This window comes from Panthera tigris, chromosome C1 (assembly GCF_018350195.1).
Source record: "Panthera tigris isolate Pti1 chromosome C1, P.tigris_Pti1_mat1.1, whole genome shotgun sequence".
Classification (NCBI taxonomy): domain Eukaryota; kingdom Metazoa; phylum Chordata; class Mammalia; order Carnivora; family Felidae; genus Panthera; species Panthera tigris.
This window is the reverse complement of record NC_056667.1, coordinates 190,910,348-190,932,351: the sequence shown is the minus strand read 5'-3', so window position 1 is coordinate 190,932,351 and position 22,004 is coordinate 190,910,348. Positions and strand designations below refer to the sequence as shown.

At 44.3% G+C, this 22,004-nt stretch overlaps 1 protein-coding gene across 1 annotated transcript in view; it reads left to right on the top strand.

Annotated features, from left to right (window-relative positions):
- The window catches only part of KLF7 (Kruppel like factor 7), an 86,857-nt gene extending 71,425 nt beyond the window's left edge, over positions 1 to 15,432 (top strand). The window contains exons 3-4 of the mRNA XM_007089945.3: positions 5,965 to 6,088; positions 13,215 to 15,432. Of these exons, the coding sequence (XP_007090007.1) occupies positions 5,965 to 6,088; positions 13,215 to 13,266 (176 nt within the window). The 3' untranslated portion in view covers positions 13,267 to 15,432. The remainder of the gene's footprint in view (positions 1 to 5,964; positions 6,089 to 13,214) is intronic.
- The last annotated feature ends 6,572 nt before the right edge of the window (positions 15,433 to 22,004 follow it).

The following is a 22,004-nucleotide window of genomic DNA, read 5'->3' as shown; positions in this document are numbered from 1 at the left end:
AAATGAATGCAGAAAATTTGCATTAACGATGTTTATTTTCAAGGGACTTTTAACCTGGTATGCGAGATTCTGACATGTTCATGTTTTATTCTACAATCTATATCTTAAAGGCAAATTTATGGTGCAATACATTTGACATATCACTTATGCTCTCCCAAACACATATTCAGTGAGAACCTTTACAAATGAGTTCCATAAAATGACGCACTTGGCTTCCCAGAGGGGATGTTGCCCAGGAGACTGTGGTCCCAGGTGTGAGCTGAATATTACAGGGAGATTTTCAGGATAGGCCTTTCTTTAGGCTCAGGCAGATAGAGAAGAAGAGTGACCTTTGATGGTGAAGGAATACTTAATCCATTGTAGCTCCATACTTTAGTCCCTGGAGTAGAGGATTAGCCAGCAAACAAACATCTTCTACTCTTAGGCCAGTTCAATGTATAGAAAGACAGGGACTGAAATCACACGGGCTGCCCTGCTCCTCTGGGTGCACTTGGTTCTTTGTTGTAGATCAGGATGTCGTATTCGAATATTCACTGTATTCTACAGGGTTGAGCCAGGCCCTGCCTTAGTGCTGTTGGTATCACAGTGAACGAAACAGGTGCCCGCCCAAAACTTATGTTCTAGGAGGGGAAGCAGGCAGTAAAACACACAAACAATATGCAATCTAATTTCAAAGTGATTGAGTGGAGAAGGTGACAGAACCTGTTGTTTTATGGAGGACGATGAGGGTAGGTCTCTCTGAGGAGGAGACATTGGAGCAGGGACCTGAATGGCACGAGGGAGCGTGTATTCCAGGCAGAGGGTTTAGTAAGTGCAAAGGCCCTGAGATGGGGGTAGGAGATGAGATTAAAAAGGGGCCAGATCACGTGGAGTCTATACGACAGGGCTGCACAGGCTTTTGACTTGGATTCTGAGAATGACAGGAAGCCAGTGCAGCATTTATACTTTAATTTCTTCTTAACCTTGTTTGGGTCAGGAACTTCTTTGGCAGTCTGGTGAAATCTGTAGAAGGTTTCATAGAATGTTTTCAAATGCACAAAGTAAAATCCAGGGGATGTCAGAGAAACCAATTTATGGCAATATAAAGACCAAAATCCCCTATAAACAACCCACCTGCTCTGATTTATATTTTCAAAGGGTTTGTCTGAGTGTTGTAGGGAGAATGGACTGCAGAGACCGAGTATGGAAGCACCAGGACCAATGGACTGGGAGCCAAGCTCCTTCCATTTGTTCTCTGGGGCACTGGTCACTAAAGTAGGGTGTGCAACATAGTCTTTTTGAGCACAGGAAGAAAAATGCGTACCTCCTATTTATATTTAATTTACTCTCATTCTTTTTAGTTTCTATAGTGAATGCATATTTTATAATATCCTAATGTATTAGGACATCAGTAAACTTATATAATTCATGAATAAACCTACTTATATTGGAGATGCATGTTCAAAAGTATTTACGTGCATTGGACCAATCACATTTGATGATCGTGATGTAGAGAGAGTTACTCTGTAAGAAACTAAAAAAAAAAAAAGCCATACTGGTTTAGCCCACATTCCATCTCAGAGGCCATTCTGTGGGAGAGCATGAATTCTTGCCATGATTCAACCTTGCTAAATGTCAAGTCCTGTTTCTCAAGCATCCTTAGCTCTCCTTAAGAGCCCTTGTATGGCTATAAATCCATTTACACCTGATTAGACCTCCTATCACCTCTGAGGGAAGCACGTCTCCTGGGGCTAATTTCCAGATAGGAAAAGTAGATCTTGATATTCCCCCTGCAATTCAGGGGGTTCTGACCGAGTCCTCACTTGTGGCCCTGTGAACTGTGCAGGCCCTGGCACGCTCCCTCGTCCATCCGGTTTGTAGGCCGCCTTCATCCACATACTCCTTCCAGACCTGGGTCCTCGTGTTTTAAGCCTCTCTCCATCTTCCTGTCTCATAGAGACCCCTCCCGAACATTTGTGATCGCTATTGAGTTGCAGTGAGCTGAGTGGTGGGCATTAGTGCAGGTGCCATACCAGATAGCGTTGGCAAGGGCATGCCATTTTCTGCTTTCTGCCCCGAACTAGTACCTGGAGTGGAGCAGGGGGAGAAAGAGAGTGAAAGAGAGGGCAGGATGAAGGAGATAAGCTGATTTTGCATGAGGTCTGCTCCAGTTACAACTGAACGACCCTTTTTTCTTTTTTCCTCCCTCCTTACTTTCTTTCTCCTTTCCTCCTTCCCTCTGGCCCCTTTCTCTTCCTTTCTGCCTGTCTTTTAGAAAGAAAGCTATTCTTTCACCAAGAAAGAAAGCCAAGCTTTTTATGAAATGCACAGAAATCTTTAGGTAGGCTGTTCGGATGAAAACTAGTGCATCGTGGATTATAGATGGTTTGCTCCCTGCCCCGCCGCCCCAACCCCGAGATCAAGCAGTGGGCGCTGGTGTCCAGGGAGGTGTAATCTTGACCATGCAAAGTACTGACAGAGGGTTTTCACGGCTGTCTTTCAAGTAGACATTGGTTTACAGAAGCCGATATGGAACCCAGAAATGAGGCCAGCCTAACCCCGCTATTTCTGAGCCCTAAATAAAGAAGTCTTATTCCCGATTCTTTAAACGTTTTTTTGCTCGTCTGATTTCTGAACTCTGCCCTGTATCAGGCACTGCTCCTTCATTTGGTGGAGTTCTTTCTTGGTTATTTTTAAATTTCGCATTATTGAGCATTTGCAGAAATGGCAACTTGTAGGTAAATGGATCAGCTGGAAAAATAGCTTGATGAGACACAATAATATAACTTGGGTAAACTATCAGGGCACAAAGGGACTTGTTCTGGGTGCAAGCAGGAAACTGTGTTAGGTGATACAATTCAAAGCCAAGTCAAACTATCTGCAGTTTCTGTCTGAACACTGGCAAAAGGGACACTGAAATAGCTACTGGATAGGATAGTTGGTTTGTGCCAGAATTAATTAAAAGTCGACATTATTTTCTAGGAAGTGAACAGATCCTTCATATTATTTGTCAAAATAAAAGGAAACCAAACTATTTTTAAAAATTCACCAAGAGGAAAACCAAACAGTTTGAAATAATAATTTTTTTAAAAAAATACCCAAAGACATCCATTTGAACCTCCATTTTCTCTCTGTCCTTCCTGTGTCCTTCAAAATGTGGTTGCTTATGATGGATGGGTTAGTTCGATTGCGGGATTGATTTGGGGGACTGGAAGTCTCTGCTTGGTGCTGTAGAATGTCATGGGATTTCCAGATGCCTTGTTGCATTTGGGGTGTGTTTGCTTCCCCTGGGTGCCAGGAAACCCCAATTTTACTTGCATTTGAGGGCCTTGGGGGTGGAGGGCATTGTGAATTTCTAACACCTTTGGTGCCTCATTCTGTTTGTTTGTTTGTGCCAGATTTCCTTGAAGTAACAGAGCCTGGTTGGTAATCAATCACATTAAGTGAATGATGCCAACACACCTCTCAAAGAGGGCACACCTCTCCCCAAGTAAGGTCTCCAATTTCCCCTTCAGCATTTCACTCGTTCAGAGTAGATCTAGAGAACACTCCACTTTTCTGGTGAATTTTCCATCGATATACGGAGAAAATATTTAGAACTGAAATACACACTACTTTCCAATATTTAGGTTGCCCAGAGTGATTCCAGGCTCAGCTGTCTGGAGCCTGAGCTCTGAAAGTTTTGGGTGACAGCCGTTAGACAGCTTCTGAGAACACAGGTAAACGTGGGAGGAAGAGAAGTTGAAATTGATTGAATACTTACCTCGTGTCAGGCTTCAGGATATGTGTCTTATATTTGACAACATATTTAAACCTCACAACAAACATGGGAAGCTCAGCCCCATTTGACAGAGAAGGACACTGAGGCATAGGGTCTGTAATTAACTCAGCTTCCAGGTGTGTTAACCCCAAAGTTGACTTGATAGCCCCATTCTGCTACCTTCTCTTCAGCAGGTGCAATTTTCTAAAATTTCGGCTTTAAGGATTCAGAAGGTGAACTTTTAACACTGCTCAGTGATTCTTTTTTTTTTTTTTTTCTGGTTTCCAAAACCGAATGGGTTTCCTCCTGTGCTTCTAGCCCTCCTTCATGTCCTCTTGGTTCCCTTTAAAAGAAATGCCTGTGTTTCTCATTCCTCTTCTCTATGGGTCTTATAGAGCAGTGGCTCACTGGGGCATCGATTTAATGAAATAAAATTTTCAATCATGTTTGGTTCAATTCTAGGTGATACAAATAAAGAATCGTGAACACTTTGTAGTCCGGTATAAAGGGAAGGAGAAAGGTGAAAGAAGAAAGTGGGTCAAGTATAGTACCTGGGCAATGTCTCCTTAAGCGCTGCCTAGTGAAGGTCTAGCTGTTAAAAATAGAGATATAATGGAGCAGCCATAGGACTACTTTGGCACCTGTGTGTGTATCCTGAAGTTGTGGGTTTGGCAATTTGTAATATTTACCAGTGACGTCAACATCGAGTGTGCTGGGCGCTGTTCTAATTAACATATAATACATATGTGTATTAAGTTATGCTCTTCAAACACTTTGAGGTCCATGCTGTTATTATCTCTAGAAAGACAGAGGCGCAGACAAGTTTCTTAACTTGCCCCAAGTTAGACAGGTAGGGGCAGCATTGAAAGCTGAACCCTGGAAGGTCGACCTCAGAGCTCATGACCACTGTGCTAACCTACCTGTCAGTTATGAGGGCTTGGTAACTCTCATGATTTCATCGTGTTGTAAAGATTATTTTTGCTTCTTCTTCTTTTTTAATGTTTTATTTATTTTTGAGAGAGAGAAAGAAAGAGAGAGAGCATGAGCAGGGGAGGGGCAGAGAGAGAGAGAGAGAGGGAGAGGGAGAGGGAGAGGGAGAGGGAGAGGGAGAGGGAGAGGGAGACGGAGACACAGAATCCAAAGCAGGGTCCAGGCTCTGAGCTGTCAGCACAGAGCCCGATGCAGGGCTCGAACCCACGGACCCTGAGATCATGACCTGAGCCGAAGTCAGACACTTCACCGACTGAGCCACCCAGGTGCCCCAAGATTATTTTTCTTCGTAATCAGAACCAGCCCACCATACAGTTGGAAGGGTAAATATTTGCCATGTTTGGTGACAGACGTTGATGGGTTAAAAGAAAAGGTCTAGGGAAAAAGCATGTCTTTCTCTTGCATATCCCTCCATCTGTATTTACTGTGCAAAAAGGTCACTTGAGCACAAGAGCTCGAATTTCGTACTTACAAGCAGCTTCACTGTGGCTAAAACCTTGCTCTACAAATTGGCTTTAAAAATATTTTGTAATACTCTGTATCTCTCTCTACTATGAAAGCTCTGGAACCATTAAGTTATGGCCTTCTTAAATAGGACTTTGTGACTGTATTTTACATAAATGGCAGGAATCGTCAAGGGATTTCTGTTTTACTCTCAAACTGTAGCCCTTTCTCCTGACTGTCCATCCACTCCCATTTACTGGAAGGCACAGTGGTTCTGGGAGACCTGAGCTGTTTGCCTTGTCAGTCAGGTCCCTGGCTCCAGTTTGTGGTAGGAGGGAAGAGGAGGGAGAAAGCTAAAAAGGCTGAAATGGTAAATTACTGTAGGTACTGGAGAAAAATAGAATTAGAAGCATTTGCGGTTCGGACGAAAATAGCGCATTTCCTTTCTGTTTGGACAGTGGGGGTCAAAGTGCTCCAGGGAATAGAAAATAAATAAAAATTGATCCCTCACCAGTTGAAGGAAATGCTCTGACTCTGTGAACTGAAATGACAGCTCCAGATTAGAGGATCCTGTGAGACCACTTTTGAAGGTTAAAAACAACAACAGCAACAGCAACAACACCACACCAGGAGACTAAAGAAAATGTGACACAGCGTATTAGGCAATGTAGTCTTTTGAGAATGATTTCTACCGTCCTTTCTCAAGACGGTGGCTAGAGAGCAGAACCTGATCAGGTATGTGGCCATTTTGTTCCTGTTGTTGACCATGGTCGTTCCGTCTCTTCTTGCAGGTGAGAAGCCTTATAAGTGCTCATGGGAAGGGTGTGAATGGCGTTTTGCACGAAGCGATGAGCTCACGAGGCACTACAGGAAACACACAGGTGCAAAGCCCTTTAAATGCAACCACTGCGACAGGTAAAGAAACGAGGAAGCTTCCGGGATGGGGAGGGGAGAAGGTGAGGTGGGTTGGGGGTGGACTGCCCATATGCTTCTGGGGTTATCCCAAGCCTCTGTCCCAGAGACTCAGGCCTGGGAATGCCTTTTACTTGGCCACTGAGAAAACCGAGGAGATAAGGGTGCCTTTCAGGGTAAAATCAAGAGGTGATATGGACTCGTGGTCCAGTAACATGGGTAATTAGTGAATGCCAGCTTTGGGCCAGGAATCGTGTTCGTCACTGAATGGCAATAAGACACAGTTCCTACCCTCAAGGAGATGATGTGGCAGATGATTTTACTGTAATATGAAAAGTAATAAGCTAGAGAATGGTCACCTGTAGCTGCTGCTTCTGATCTTTTTATTAGCATCAATACCAGTTTTCCTCATGCTTAATAACATGAAAGAATAGAAAGCCTGCTGAACGGAAGGAAGGCTACTCATAAGGCTCTCCTCTGAAGCGTTAGTAGAAATGAATTTACCGGAGAGAGTCCCCATTCTTTGGGGGCCTGAATCCCTCGTTCTCCTTTGAAAATAGGGACTAAAGTCTAAAAGATGGCGAGGCTGTGAGAACTTATCCTATAATTCAGTTTCAAACCTTCAGCATTTGATAGTGGAAGAAAGAGCACGTAGCAACAGATACTTCACAAGTAATAGTATCTGACAGCCTTGGCATTATCAACCAATAAACCCCAAAATGGAGACTCTGCAGGCCAAGGTGAAGGCAGGATTAGGTTTAGACATAATCAAATAATGGGCTTGCATCTGAGCATGTTATCCTTCTAATCCTATTTCTGTGTTTAAAAGGAAGCTTAAGAAAATTAACCATCTTTTTAATGCAATACTAAAGGTCTCAGTTATGATGAGAAAAATGCTCCTAATACGATAAAAGCCCTGAAAGCCTCAGGGTTCCCCAGCCCGCAGGATGTCCGTAGAGGCCTGGCTCTCCGTGGGAGGAAATGCGATCGCTTTCACATCCTGCCTCCCCGCGCCTGTACTGGCACCTCCCTGCACCAGGCCTTCCTCTGGAGTCGTGTGTGTGTGTGTGTGTGTGTGTGTGTGTGTGTGTGTGTGCGCGCGCGCGCACGCGTGTGTGTTTGGAGAGCAGAGCAGTAGTAGCCAGGTCTCATGGGTGGCCGGTTGGCTTGGTGCTCCTTTAAGATGCTTGTAAAGGAGCATTCATGTTTTTCCTCCTTTTTTTCCTTCTTCCTGAAGAGGCTATTTTCCTCTTATCTTCATTCTTTAAGCACTAAATAAAGCCCCCATGCCTCCTGGAGCCCAGAGATAACCTCCCACCCCAGGGCCGGCCGAGGAAGTCCACTTTATGAAGCTATTGTCCTTCATTCCCTTGGAGTTCTCTTCTGCTCCCCAAGAACAGAACCTGATTTTTAATTTCTATCCCTTACCGCCAAGGCCTCCTGAATTTATGTGCATCGGCTGCTTTTCTACAGATTATACTTCAGTAATGTTTCTCACTTGACATCTTCCCTCAACTGCCATCTCAAGTTCATTTCTCTCTAGTCCTGGCTGCTAATAAAGAAGCTGCATAGCATGTGGCTCTTTGCCCACAGTTCTCTGAGGGAGAGGATTATATCAACTGGGATGAAGATGAATCCTCTGTGAGCTGCCCAAGTGTGGTGGTAGCAGGCATACACAAAAGACGCCCATCCCTGAAGAGTGGTGTGGCCGTGGCTCAGATTGTGCACTGTGGACTGCATTCATCCTTAGAAATGGACGAACAATTCTTATTGGGAAATGGCCAGAGTTAGTATTCCTCTCTTCAGATCAACTGACTTCTTAAGAAATTTACAACTGTCCAGCAGTCGACATGCTAGGACTAAATCTGACCGTTTGTATGATTTCTGTGGAGAGATAACTTCAAGCCCACTGGGTATTTCAGTGAAGGAGATGTCAGAGATGGGTAATTTGGTTAGTCTTTTGCGTTATTTTCTTCTCCAAAATATATGCTTTCTGGAGCTAGAAATTCACTGGGCAGATGGTACAAGTTCTGTGACACAGTATTTGGGGGAGATTGTGATTTGGGAGAGGTCTGGGTCAAAGTCCTGTGGCATTGGCCAATAGTGCATTCTCAACAATGTCCGGAATAAGGGGTTGGATTCTCATTTAGTGTCTCACGACAGGCAGCACCTTATGTTTCAGTGGTGGCAATTGTGCTAAGAATAGAGCAGGTCTGGGAGGTGGCATTGGGGGATTGGAGTGGTCCCAAAGCAGATGAAAGGCAAGCCTGGTATGACTGGGGAGCAGGCATTCCTAAAGGACTTTTACCTTCAGAAAAGAGGGCATCTGTAGCCCTTAGCAGGACTGTGAGTCCCGCTGGTACCACAGCGTGGATAAGTGTAAGAAACCTCCCTCTTGCTTCTTGTAATTTGAGAAAGCAGACCACTCCATAGGCTAAGCTTGGAATGGGGCTTCCTGTCTGCAAAGCGTGTACCAAGTCTAATTTAGACTTTTATTTTGCCGATTAGGGAGGTTGAAAAAATAAATGAGTTTTTCTTTGTGTATTTGCTTTGCTTACATTTAAAATTACCAGATGCCACAAAAATGTCTGCATCTCTGGCTTTGTTCAGAAAAATCAGAAGATCCGGTCACGCTGGGCTCGCATTCCCGTGTGGCCAGAATTCTCTGGAGCTAAACAGTCGTCACTACGCATTCGTGGTGGCCACGTGCTCACTACTCTCTCACCGTTCCCACCACACCCCGTGTCTCCCGGTGTGAAGCCAGACCACCAGTTGCCATGCATCCTCGCTTGCTCCGTTGTCTCCTCTTAGAGAAGAGCAGGATTGCTTCATAGCCATGCCTTATCACAAGTACAATCAGGTAGTCAGTCCTTGGCCCATTGCACCTGTTCACTTTATCTGCCCGGCCCCTGAAGACTTTGGGTTTTGTGACCTCTGGCTTTAGGTGTGGGTTGGGGGAGAAAGCCGTGAGCCTCTGCCACTTCCTTGCCATCAGACTGAACAGGATAGCCCGTGGAGTGACCACTTGCTAGAGGGATGAGTCTTGTGTCTCAGCCCATGCGGCATGAGGCCACTGGTGCTGGTAAACAGGGCTCTGTTTCCATGAGCCGTGATATATAGGCCATTGTTCTGCCAACTCAGCATAGTTACAACTCAGGGAGACTGCTATCAGGACAGTACCTTCGAGGTCCTGGGCAGTGGAGAGGAAACATTGTGATCTTTGCGTCAGCCCACTTATAGGTGGTAACAAATACCAACCCATCTCTAGCCCCTTTGGTGCCTTAGAGGGTTGCCGTTGTCTTCATGCCCTCATGACTTTACTGTGCCTTTTTCATAAGCAGACAAAATGACAATAGTGGTTTGACTAGTCCTCTGTAATGAACAAATTTCAGTCATTAAGGACCTTCTTATTTAAGGTCATCTGACTGCTGTATAGTCATAAATACCCTCTGGGGGTATATTACCCTTAGAATCATTTGATTCTGCATTTCTAGATGGTGAGTTTATGCATTACCTTTTTCTATTCCTATGTGGCTCTCAGTAAGTATAAATTAATAAATATAAATTAATCACGACTAAGTATCTTGCTGGTATATTGAATTTAAATACAACCCCAATGGTGAGGGACCTCGTCTGAATTCTAAGCACCATACACTTACAAGAATTTGCACAAATAATGAGGCTGGTTCGATTCAGGAAGAGTGCAGTTACATTTCATATCACGTGAAAGACTTGGTTTGTTTTTGCACTTTTCTTCTTCCCTGAAAGATCTTGACGCGTAAAGATAGATGCTTGCGCATATATCGCTGGATGCCCAGCACATAGTAGTAGGCAATTGGTAAAGGCAGAATAAAAATCTAAACGTGTGCATCACCGAGGGCTTTCTTCAGATGAAGCTCCGTATCAGGATTACCATTTTCCCTTAGGTTCTCAGGGTATAGAAAGGAAAGAGGTTCCGTCCACAGGCCAAGACCTGTCTTTTACCGCCACCACCTCCAACCCCCGTGTTCCTCTTTCAGACAGCCAGCGTTTTCCTGGTGCCTGCTTTCCTGCTTTCTCACAGGTGCTCACCACTCAGGCCTGACCACATGCGCTTCTGGATTCATTTTCTAGTTGCTGCCATTACCAATTGCCACAAATTTAGTATCATCTTTATTTAACTTTATAAGTGCATTTTCTCATAGGCACCCTCTTACGGGTAACCTTCTGTGGGTTAGAAGGTGACACTGGGCTACAATCAAGCTGTCAGCAGGGCTGCATTTTTTTGCTAGAAGCTCTGGGGAGACTTCATCTCCTCATCTTTTCCAGCTTCTGGGGGTGGCCCATATTTCTTCCCTACTCACTCGTCCCCTCCTCGTCCAAGCCGTTGAGTTCTTGTCCGCTGCCATCTCTCTGTCTTCTCTTTCAATTCCCTCTTGCATTTTTGAAGATATCTGGGATGGCATTGGCCCTACCCAGATAATCCGGAATAATCTCCCTATTTTAGAATCAGCTGATCAGCAAATTAATTCCATCCACAATCTCAATTCCCCTTTGCCACATAACCTACCATGTTTACAGTTTCTAGGGATTCAGTGTAGACATTTGGTGGGGGGCAAACCCATTACTCTTCTTGCTACAAACTCCTCAAACTGACAGCTCAGCTTTCCCTTCTTCTCAGTCTAAAGAGCAGGTGTGGCTAGAGCATGGGCTCTGGAGTCACACTACTTGGGTTCAAATTTTGGCTTTGCCTCCTTCTGATGACTGTCTCAGCTGGTGGAGGAGATAAGAATGGTGTCTTCTTTATAGAGTCTTTATTGAGGATGTTAACTTTTTAAAAAATGCCTACAAAAAGAACTTCCCAACTTAGATCCTCTTTCCCTAGGCTGTTGGGATGAAAGAAGGAAGGAAGGAGGGAGGGAAGAAGGGAGGACGGGAGGGAGGGAGGGAGGGAGGGAAGAAAGAGAACAGGCAGGCAGTGGTCAACACTGAGTATGCCCTCGGGATAAGACAAAGTCATGGAAGTTAACTGCTGAATTCCCTATAGGCTGTATTGCTAATCTGTATACCAGTAACATCAAGCACTTACTTTTAAAGAATATTTATCCCTATTTTATAGTAAGTTAAATCCCCTTTAGATGGCACTCTAAGGGATTATCCAAATATCTCGCTCATATTAAATTAGGGCTTGAAATAAGTGGGTGTGATTAGAATTAGAATTATTATTATTCAATACATTATTGGATTCGATTATTTTCTACTGCACTTTTCCCATTTTTACATGTTTTCCATTTTGGCCTTTGTTCTGTTTTGCTTCATTTCCTTGGGGTTATATCCTGCATGTGTACCTATTTAAAAAATCAACACAGAGTGGGTAGAGTGGGTTCACTCAACACAGGAGGTAGGGTGGGGTTTTTTTTGTTTGTTTGTTCGAAGAATGAACAAACACTGGGAAATCCTGCCCCAAACAGGAAATCTTGCTAACCTGAACAGGGCAGCTTGCTAACATCCTAACAAGAATGTTGGACTGTTAGCATGTTTTGGGCCTCAGGAGAGCCTGGGAATATTCTCACAGGTAAGAGAGTGGCCAGTTTCAAGAGAAGAATCCAGAGGGAGAGCACACACTCAGAGCTAAGAATGATTGCTGTCTTGGGTGCTGACTGTACTGAGATTCTAGCCAGAACCTTAGATTGATTGTAGGCTGCAGACATATGAAAATGCCCACTCTGTTAGGTATATGATACAGAAACCTGACTCAGACTGGTGTTAGCTTGTAAGGGGATTTGGTAGCTCAACGAACTAAGAAGACCAAAGTTAGATTGGTCTTTAGGTTTGGCTGGATCCAGGGTCTCAGATGTGGTCATCAGGACTCTTTCTCTCTCTTTCTCTTCTCCTGCCCATTTTTCCCCATTGACTTCATTCTTAAGCAGGCTGTTTCCCACGTGGCCAAATGGACACCAGCAGCTCCAGCTTCAATCTTAGTAGCTCAGCAGCCCGAGTGGGAAAAGAGCTTCTGTCTTCCAATTGTTTCAGCAAGCATTCCAGGACTGGCTGTCATGAATCTTCATGGGTCATATGACTGTCGGCCCACTGTGGCTGTAGCTTTAGCCTTAGGAGGAGGGTCAGCCCCGTACTCCTGGGAGTGCAGAAGCGTGGCTAGCCAAGAGAAGATAAAGTTGCTGGGACCAGAGGAAAGGGGGAGGAGTGAAGATGACCACTGTGCCGGATCTGAGCCTGAGGAGGGCACTCAGTGGTGGACCTCAGGCAACAAGAAACCGGGCATTCGAAAGAGTGGGCATTTGAAAGAGTGGGCTTGCCGATCTACCTAGGTTCTAATCCCAAGTCTGCCGCTCGCTGGCTACAGGACCCTTGCCTCAGTTTCCTTACCACACACACACACACACACACACAGACACACAAGAGGTGTGAACACTTACCATGGAAGGTTGCTGAGAATGTTACTGGATAATACTGGGGAAATACCAAGCACATGCCTGCGTGTTTTCTCATTCTCAATAAATGTGAGCTCACTTCTCCGTTCTTGTTCTTGACTTACTATGTAATAGAGCGTCTGTACAGACCCGGAGGTATCACAGGCAGCATTTCTGTGCTTTCGCTGTAAAGCTCAAGACTAAAATCTGGGCGTTGAACTGTTAGAGTTCCTCCATTCAATGAAACAAGCTAATCACTTTCTGCCGTACTACGGGCAGCATACGGGCATGTCCCATGTTTCCGAAGCACTTTCTCGTTGGTTTCTTCTTTAATAATGACAACTATGATAATAGTTAACATTCATTGACATCTTCCTCTGTGCCAGTTAATATTCTAAGCACTTTACATAGATCATCTCATTTAATCCCCCAAACCAACCTGTGAGGTAAGTACTATAATTATCGCCATTTTACTGAGGAAGAATTAAGGCCCAGAGAGGTTAACATGCTCAGAGTCACTCACACAAAGAGTAGAAGAGCTGGGATTTGAACCCACGCAGTCTGACCTCGAGCTCACCTTCCCTACACACTGCCTTATTTCTCGTACGTATGTACCCGCGTCCCTTTAAGGTAGGGCTAATCGTTTTCTAAGGGGTGCTGGAAGTTGGGTTTGTTACCTGGACCCCTCTTATATCCTTATTGTTGTTTATATTTCCTAGGTGTTTTTCCAGGTCTGACCATCTTGCCCTCCATATGAAGAGACATATCTAAAAACCCTAAAGGCCAGAGTTGCCATGGCGTCGGCCGTTGTCTAAAGGAAATGCCGTGAGGCAGGGGGCTGGACTTCAGGCGGGGAGCCATTGCCTCGCAGAAGAAAGTTCTCACGTATAAACCTCTGTGTACACACACACACACACACACACAGACACGCACTCACATAGACCCACACACACGCACTGTCATGCACTCAGCTATATTTAAAATATATACGTCTATTCTTTATGCCTTGCCCTTGCCAGATGGTGGAAGACGAAGAAGAAGGAAACCAGGTGAACTCGGCAAGGCAGACTGGCTGCTTACTTCAGCACTATTGGAATTATTTCCCGCTGTTGCCAATGGAAATCAAAGAAAATGGATGTGACGTCTCTGCAGGTGGACGGCAGTAAGAGGGGCTTATTTAACTTGCTTCTCAGTGCAACTTGATAGGAGAATACAACGTCTTAAAGTTGCATATGTGTAGCACTGATGTTTCTTTTTAAATAGTTGGGGGAAAATGACCTAGAAAACCAAATTGCAGTTTGGTAGCCAAAATTAACTCTTGGTTTATTTGTCCTTTGTGTGTGAAAAGTCCTACTATTCCGTGCGTCCGACTTCCTCACAGAACTGTTGATCGGTTTTGGTTCTTCTTAGTACTATTGAGATCTTTCGAGTCAATACCAACGGCCTTAGCGGCGGCAGACTCTGGAATAACACCTTACACCTTTCTGGCCTGCATTTCTCTAGACTTCACTCTCAAGGGAGGAGTTTTCTTTTCTTACTTTTTGACTCTTGCACACCATATGCACTAGGGATTCTGGAAACTTCTAGCATGACTGCAAAGTGGCCAAGAGAATAAAGTCCTTGATGATAAATCACAGTATATCCCTTGAGCCTCACCTTATTGCCAGTGCTAGATTTTTTCTTTTTAATCTCTCTGTTTTTGCTAACGAAAACTTGAAAAAGCTTATTTGGAAGCTTAAATGTTTTATCTTTTCTCCATGGACTAAACCTCTCCAGGACTCTCTCGGCACCTGGATGTCCAGCTCTCGAAGCAGCCAATCAGATGGGACATCACAGTTCTCTCATCCCCCTTGAGGCATCATGACCTCAGCTCATAGTGACCAACCCCGTGCTGTGTGTCATTGCCACCTTAGAACCACTTTCAGCATAGATGTCGCTAGTCTCAAAGGGCAGCTGCATATTTAACCTAACTCTGGGTTCTGACCTGACAAAAAGCCAAAAATATCACTCTTTCCAGGAGTGGGGAGAACTGAGGATGCCTCCCGAGTCTAGTGGCTTCAGAAAACATCATCCTATCTTCCTCTCTCATACCCACTGAGCTCATATTCCCCCACTTGTTAAAACACACAATTCGAAATGCCATTGTGGGAACGAAGGGTGGACATTTAAGGGAAGGGTCGAGAAGTTTCTCTCATGGTCTGTCTGAAAGGAGAGACATATTTCTAATTCTTTTTGGCTAGACCCCCCATGACTCGTGACCTAGAGCACCCAGGATCAACAGAGGCCTCACACGTACTCTGCAAGCTGACTCCAAGGGGGCATACATTCCTCATTTTCAGCCCACACACATCCAATATCGGTCTCTATCTACCCGCATTCTTAGCTAGCTGGCCCTGGCCTCAACTCCAAAGACTGCCTTTAGGACCATTAAATGGCCTATGCAAGCAAGCGGGGTGGTTATTAGGACAGATTGTATATTTTGTATATTCTGGGACCATCCCTTCAAGACACGTCTAAAAAAAAACAAAAATGGCGTTTGGTCCGCACATGGTTGCTGCTCCCTCATACCAGCTGGCTCCCCTTCTGCCCTCCTTTGACTGTTTGACTCATTGACTGTTAAAATGCCGCCCCATATCTATTTGGGATGCAACACTGAAGTCTTTAAAAGGAAATAATAATCTAAGCAACACAAATACATTTCTGACAGCAACCTTCAAGATCCTTGGCATTTGGTTTCTCAGCTTTCTGCAACCTTTGATTTCACTGAAATGTTGAAACTATTCGTCTAAGGGTAAAGGAGCCTCCTTATCACAAATGCTATAACTGCCAGTTGGACACTTGGGCGTTCTGAGGTCTGGCCCTTAAAGTTTTCTTTCTCTTTTTCGTTTTTTTTCGATGTAGACCAAAAACAAAACGACAGCAACAACAGCAACAACAACAAAAAACCAACAACAACAACAACAACAACAACAAAGAAAAGAAAAAGAAAAACCACCCTAAAACACACACACACACACACACACACACATAAAATAAAATCTGCCCATTTGCCGGAGGCAATTCTGTATATGTTAGTTGGAGGGTATTTAAAAAAAAAAAAAATCAGTTTTATTCCAAAGATTTAAAACTAGACATGACTTAGAAACATTTTCTGGAGCACTGCTTGCTGACAATCTTATAGTTCTCTACTGCATTTGAGTGCATTTTGTGGCCAGTCCATCAGGGCGTATCATGGGATTATATTTGAATGTGTGGTGCATCCTTTCTGGATGAAGGATGTGTGAGGGACCCTTAAACCTCAGCTGTATTAAACTGTAGCGCCTCCAGTCAGTGCACTAGATGAAACTTTAGACACCCCAGATTTTGTTGGTTCGTTGATTTCCCTTTCTACAGCAGCCTCCAGCATGAATGCACGCACAGACCAGTGACGGCATTAGCCGTGGCTGCCACGATTTACAAATGTTCTCTCCCCTGCTGGAGCTGCTCTTGCCTCTCGAAATGCTATTATTAAGGGTTTATAATACTGAATTTAATTTTTGAACTGACCAATGCAAGGCTCTATTAAAAAGAAAGTTTAAAAAAAAAAGAACGCAAAAGAGTAATCATTGCTTGTTTGCTCCCTGTTGTCATCTGTGGTCTTGAAAAGTTCTCATTTGAATGTGGCGGAACAAAGGCCCTTTTGGTCCTCATCAGTGTCTGAAATGTTCAGTAATTCCTCTCTCTTTTGTGTCAGTGAGGTCCTTTGTAATCTGCTCCTGACCTTGGTCGGAGCAGGGCGCGCTGAACCACGATGGTGAGGCTTACTTGCTTCAGAGTCCTTTGTGGGCTGTGAGAATTGGCCTGAAATTCGGTGGGTGCTAAGTGTATGGCTTTGAAACTGTTCTTCTCTAGCCTGGTTGACACCTGTGATCGGTGACCTAGCCACAAAAGCGAGGGTAACACCCCATCATTTTGGAAACGGATTCGTGATAAAATGTCCATCGTCTCTGAAATGACAGAGATGGTTGGTAAGAGCCTGTGAGCGGGAGCAGGCTTTCCAGGAAATAACCATCTGAAGATGCTTTGCCCCCCAAGAGGACAGGTTATTTAAAACCGTGCTTTAATGGACAATTAAAACACATTAAACCGCTTTCTCATTTGAATCGTTACCTCCTGACATTCCCGGGGATCCCAAATTTGGAAGGAAAAACCTGGCATGGTGTTTCCTGCGGTTGTCCTCTCGAGCACATTCTATCCAGGGTTCAGAGCTTGATGTTCAGAGGAAGAGTGTTTCTAAGCCATTGACCATTTCCTTTCTTTCAAGTTGTGCTTCTGAATCCTCCTGCCACATGGCTGTGAGTCAAAGATGTGGAAACGTGAAATTATCATGCTTCTCCTAGCTACTGGCCTCCTGCCCCACTAACAGTTAATTGGCCCAGCCTAAAGCCTGGTGGTGATGAGTCCTATGTCCAGAAAAAGAAATGTTCAGATTCCATGACAAAGCTGCATTTTATAAAAATATCGGAAACCCCAAAATGAACTCATGCTGGCCATTTCCTCCTCCTCTCTGTGTGCTTTCCCTTGCAAAGCCCTTCAGACACCCCATCTCCTCCCCTCCTTCGCCTCTTGTGCCCTTTTTCCATCTTCGATTGCCTGATTATAACAGGGTAAAAAGACAGCCAACCTCACGCATGATTAGCAGAACTGATTCCTATCTTTAAAAAAAAATCTTCTTTGAATCCAGAAGCCAGAGAAGATTTTTTAAGGACTTTCCTTTGGGATAAGCTTCCAGATTAGCCATGTCTATTTGCATCAAAAGGGGAAATAAATGGGACTTTCAGGGCAGCTCACCTAGTGCATTCAGAACATTCCGCCCATAGCCCCCATGCCTGAATTGTATGGCAAAGTCAAAAGGAATGAACTCCAATGGCAAGAACAACCACCTCTAGTGATCAGTTTCATTGGTTCAAAATGATTTCCGCCATGGAAGTCTCTTCATAAAATATAAACTACAGTGCAGAGTACTTTTGTCTTCTCTTTTGCACAAGTTGGTTTTAGGAGAAGGAAGAAGGTAGGGAAAGTCAGAGAGATACGACGTATTTAACTGCAAAAATCAGGTTTGTCGTTTCTTTCTTTTTAAAAGATCTCATGAGGGCCAGCATTTCTGGCCATAATTTTGCACCCAGATCTTTGCCAAAGTGAAAATTCATCAAGCAGAGCCTGTTTGAAATGTACATGTGGAAGCTTTCCCTGGCATCTTCTGGAAGTGGCCACCTGCCAAGCGTTGGGGGGGGGTGGGAGGAGTGGGTGGTCGTGGGAGGGTAGGGGCTGGAGGAGAGAATTCGAATTCTGAGTTTGGGTTAAATTTCGGTAAACATGGTGATCTCTCAGTTTGGAAACTAGAGGGGCTGGCCTGAGCATACACCAATGCCTCTTTGACGGCCTCCTTTCCTCAGTGAGGATCTTCGGGAATACTTGAGACGGAATAACAAAAATGCGTCCAAGGAAACAAAAACTGCTTGTAAACATGAGATCCCCTGACTAATGGCCTGAGGCTTCAGGGTTTTCTCTTGCTTTTAACACTCTTAACCCCCCTCTGTTGGTTCCTGATAAATAGATCCCGGAAAAGGGGGGAAAAATAAAGCTGCAATTCACTTTTCTTCTGTGCGCCCTTCCAATATAGTACTGTATTCTTCAGGTGTTTTGCATTTACGTTTTTAAGTCCTCGGGAAACAGGTATCAAAAATGGAGAGCGAAATCCTAGGCGGTCACTTCACTAATATCCCCAACCAGATACTCTTTTCAAACAGGGCTCCCTCTCAGCGGTCATGAGGGAAGGGTGATACGTTCTTTGTTGGGGACTGTTTATACAATTTTTTTCAACTGTAAGCTTTGGAATCGTAAACTGCTTTGACTCCAGCTTCTGTCTACTGCCATAAAACGGACCCCACGTCAGAATAATGAGGGTGGTATGTGTGCCCACGCCTAGACAGGCGTGCAGATGTACCTATTGTACCTTCGCAGAAGGAAAACAGGCTACTGACGTTTAAGAGGAGTAGCCACCAGTGCCTAATATCTTTTGGGGGGGACGGATGCTTATAATGCCAGTATATTGAAACCACACTGGGAGCTCCACGTGGAGGGGAGGGGCGGCGGGTGGGGAAAGGGGACATTTTAATCCTAGGCCTTGGGACCGGAGGCAGAATGATTTCTGCAAATCTAGGTTCCAAAAGGCTTTGGGGCTCATTGGCTGGTTCTCAACCGTTTTCTTTCCTTTCCTTTCCTTTCCTTTTCTTTTCTTTTCTTTCTTTCTTTCTTTCTTTCTTTTTTTTTTTTCCAGCATGCATTTCCTATCTAAACCCAGACCTGATTTAATTTCCTTATCTTTCACTTCTGCTTCATTCCAGGGAGGAAAAATACACCTATTATGGCCAAGATCTCCTTGCTAACACAGAGGCAAAAATAAATGTTGAATGTTTTTGCAGCCTGCCCTTCCTTTCCATGAATCGCCCCAAACTCCTTCTCTCTCATCACCCTGTCCCCATACCCAGCACACAACTTCCCGACCACCACCACTTTTCTTTCAAATCTCTATTATCCTCTTAACAGTTGCTTGAAGAAATTTATTTTTGCACTATACATTTTCTTTTTGCCAGATGTGTCTAACAAGTGTGTTAGGAGAGACCTACTCCCAGCCCCCTCCCCTCCCCTGCCTCCCCCCAGGTCACATTCTCTCAGGCCTTCTCTGGTATTTATAATATATCACAGAAGTACCCAGTCTTATAGCCCTCGGTTATGCCTTTTTTTGACATTTTATTTTTTTTAAGCTTTTTATATATATATATAAATATATTACTTTGTCAAGTTTTTTTGCTGTACAAAAGTCTTAAGATTTAAAACTATTATTTGTATTATATGATGGTGGTATGTTAATGTTACAAAATTATTAATGAAGAAAAAATTTATTTTTGTTACTGGTCTGTTTCATAATTCTTTTTTAAATTGGTATATTGTAAGATATCTATGCAAAAAATGTTATGTGACGCATTTTTATTTAAGAATGTAATATGTGTAATAAACAGTAGAATGTGTTTGGCCTTGGAATGCCTTACTGTAGTTCTCCTTAGCTCATTTCGTCGGGAAGAAGGAAATCCTCAAAGGGACCCAAATGGGCCCTTATACACCTCACGAGAGTTTTCTTTCTCAGAGAGAGAAAGGGAAGGGGAGACTATATTAGGTCATTTGTCTTTGGGAGGCTGTTGGTCGTGTGTGTGTGTGTGTGTGTGTGTGTGCGTGTGTGTGTGTGCGTGTGTGTGTTTTATGGTTTCACCGAGGTAGCTCAGTGCCCAATAAGGAGGAACTCTGAAAACTGTTTCTCTGAGAGGAGGGGAACAAACGGTTGGAGGTTATGAAAAGCAATATCTCAGAACGAGGTGGGTTACAGGATGTTATTTGTTTGGGATTGGGGGTAGGAGAGGCTTATTGAAAGCAGTTTGTTTGGTGAGAGAAGGCGAGAGTTTATTCCGGGACAGCGTGAAATAGGAGCCTATTTGGAAAGGCTACCCGGAAGCAGTTTGTGGAGGAGGGAAAAGAGGCAGAGGTCGGAGGAAATAACTGAGGTGAGGGTTGGGGGGAGTCGACGCCCAGGAGAGAGTTGGGAACAAAGTGGGGAACAGGTGGCTAACCAGAGGTGGAGACCTTCAGGTGGCCAGACATAGGGCGGGGAGGGAAATGCATATATAAGCAGCCTCAAACATGGAGGAGAGGGGGGGTGGGTGGGGTGAAAGGCCTCGGGAAATTCTTCAGAGCTGAAAAGAACACTCACTAAAATCTTGTCTCCCACGCCCGACCTCCAGGAAAGAACAACCGAGTGAGGAGGAAGGTAGGGAATCGAACGCATGTTGTTATCCCAGCATCCCCTGCAGGGCGTTTCCCCCAGAGAAGTGGTATCGTTAACTGGAACCGACAGTAAGCACCTTTCTCACTTACGGGGGACGCGTCACTACTCAAGCTTTCTTTTCACGCTTTGGATTTGGAACCGGCTAGAGCGGTGAGTAACCTCAGTTCCTCGTCAAATGAATCCAGCAAGAAACTCTTCAAATTTGCATAGAGGAAAAAGAGAAAAACTGTGGTGCCGTGACCGAACTTAGTCCATTGGCACAGACATGTTCCAGTCTCTGAAGAGGAGAGCAGACGAAAGGATAGTGGCGGTGGGTTGGGAAGGGAAGCTGAGTGATTGTGTCCTCACCCTGATAAAATTTAGGCTACCAGGAAAAGGAGGAGCTGCGGGGGCCAGAAAAGGGTCTTGAAAATTGTATCAGCTGCCACATCTCCAGAGCAGACAAGTGAGCTGAGCAACAGGGCAACCCAATGTTGACTGGGGAGAAACCTCGAGATCTGGGGCGGGGGTAGGGAATCACTAGCCCAGAGGCCACGGACCTGTCTCCTGGTTCCCGGTCCTTCAGTAGCTCTGTAACTAGATGAGTGATTTAATTCTCATAACCAAAGTCATTTGCCTAGATGTTTCTTTGCAGGAGGAAGGATAAGATAGCTTTGCAGTATGACTTAGAACAAAGGTTATTTTTCTGTACCAAGAAGCTGACTGATAAAAAAGAGATCGAATTGGATATTTTAGGTGGGGGACGACCAGCATTGTGCTGAAAGGAGGAGCGGGTAGTAAGTCTGATCGTTTCACATAAGGAGATGAGATGGTTTACATAAGGGGATATTCTAGACAACTGAAGCTTCCACATTTAGAGACTTAACTTTTGCTTAAAATATGGCTAAAAATACATTACCCACTTTACAACCTTTTTGAGCATCCATTTTTGCAATATAATACAAGTTCAGGGAGGACTCCAGACTTTGGGATTCCTGAGCTCACCCTAAATGGCTCCTGACTTTATACTGGGTGACTCTCCCTTCTCTGCTGTGTCCTCCCTATTACGCCGTCTTTGTGTCAGCTTCCAGCAATATTTATCTCCTTGTCCACTAGCAGACTGGAGAAGCAAGCTTGGTAACTAGCGAGTGCGAAAAGAAGGATAATTGTAACTCAACAGGCTGTCGTCTGAAAGCATAACCTGGCTCTCCTAGGGAGAGAAGTGCATAAGCCTCGTGACAGTTGTAATCTGAAGTTGCCTACCCAGTGGGGTACTCTGTGCTAATGGAAAGGAGCCTCATAAAAAGCAGAGCTCAGTGCAATTGATAAATAATTTAGTCAATTATCAAATAATGTAGCTCGTCTTCCGCTTACGAGTAGAGGTTTAAAAGAGGAGATGGTTAAAACTTTTAACTGAAACAAGATTTCGAGGTGACGGCTACATGACGGTTTGCAGGGTTATCCATGAGGAGCCGATTCATGATTCCTTCTCCAACATTCAACATTTTATCTGCGCTATCAAAGACAATCAATATTTTGCCTGCTTGAACTTGACCTATTTCTTTTTAAGAAATTCTGTCTTATCATAATATAGGTATACATACCACCATACTGTTTAAAAGTAACAGAAAGAAACAGACAGGTACAAAAG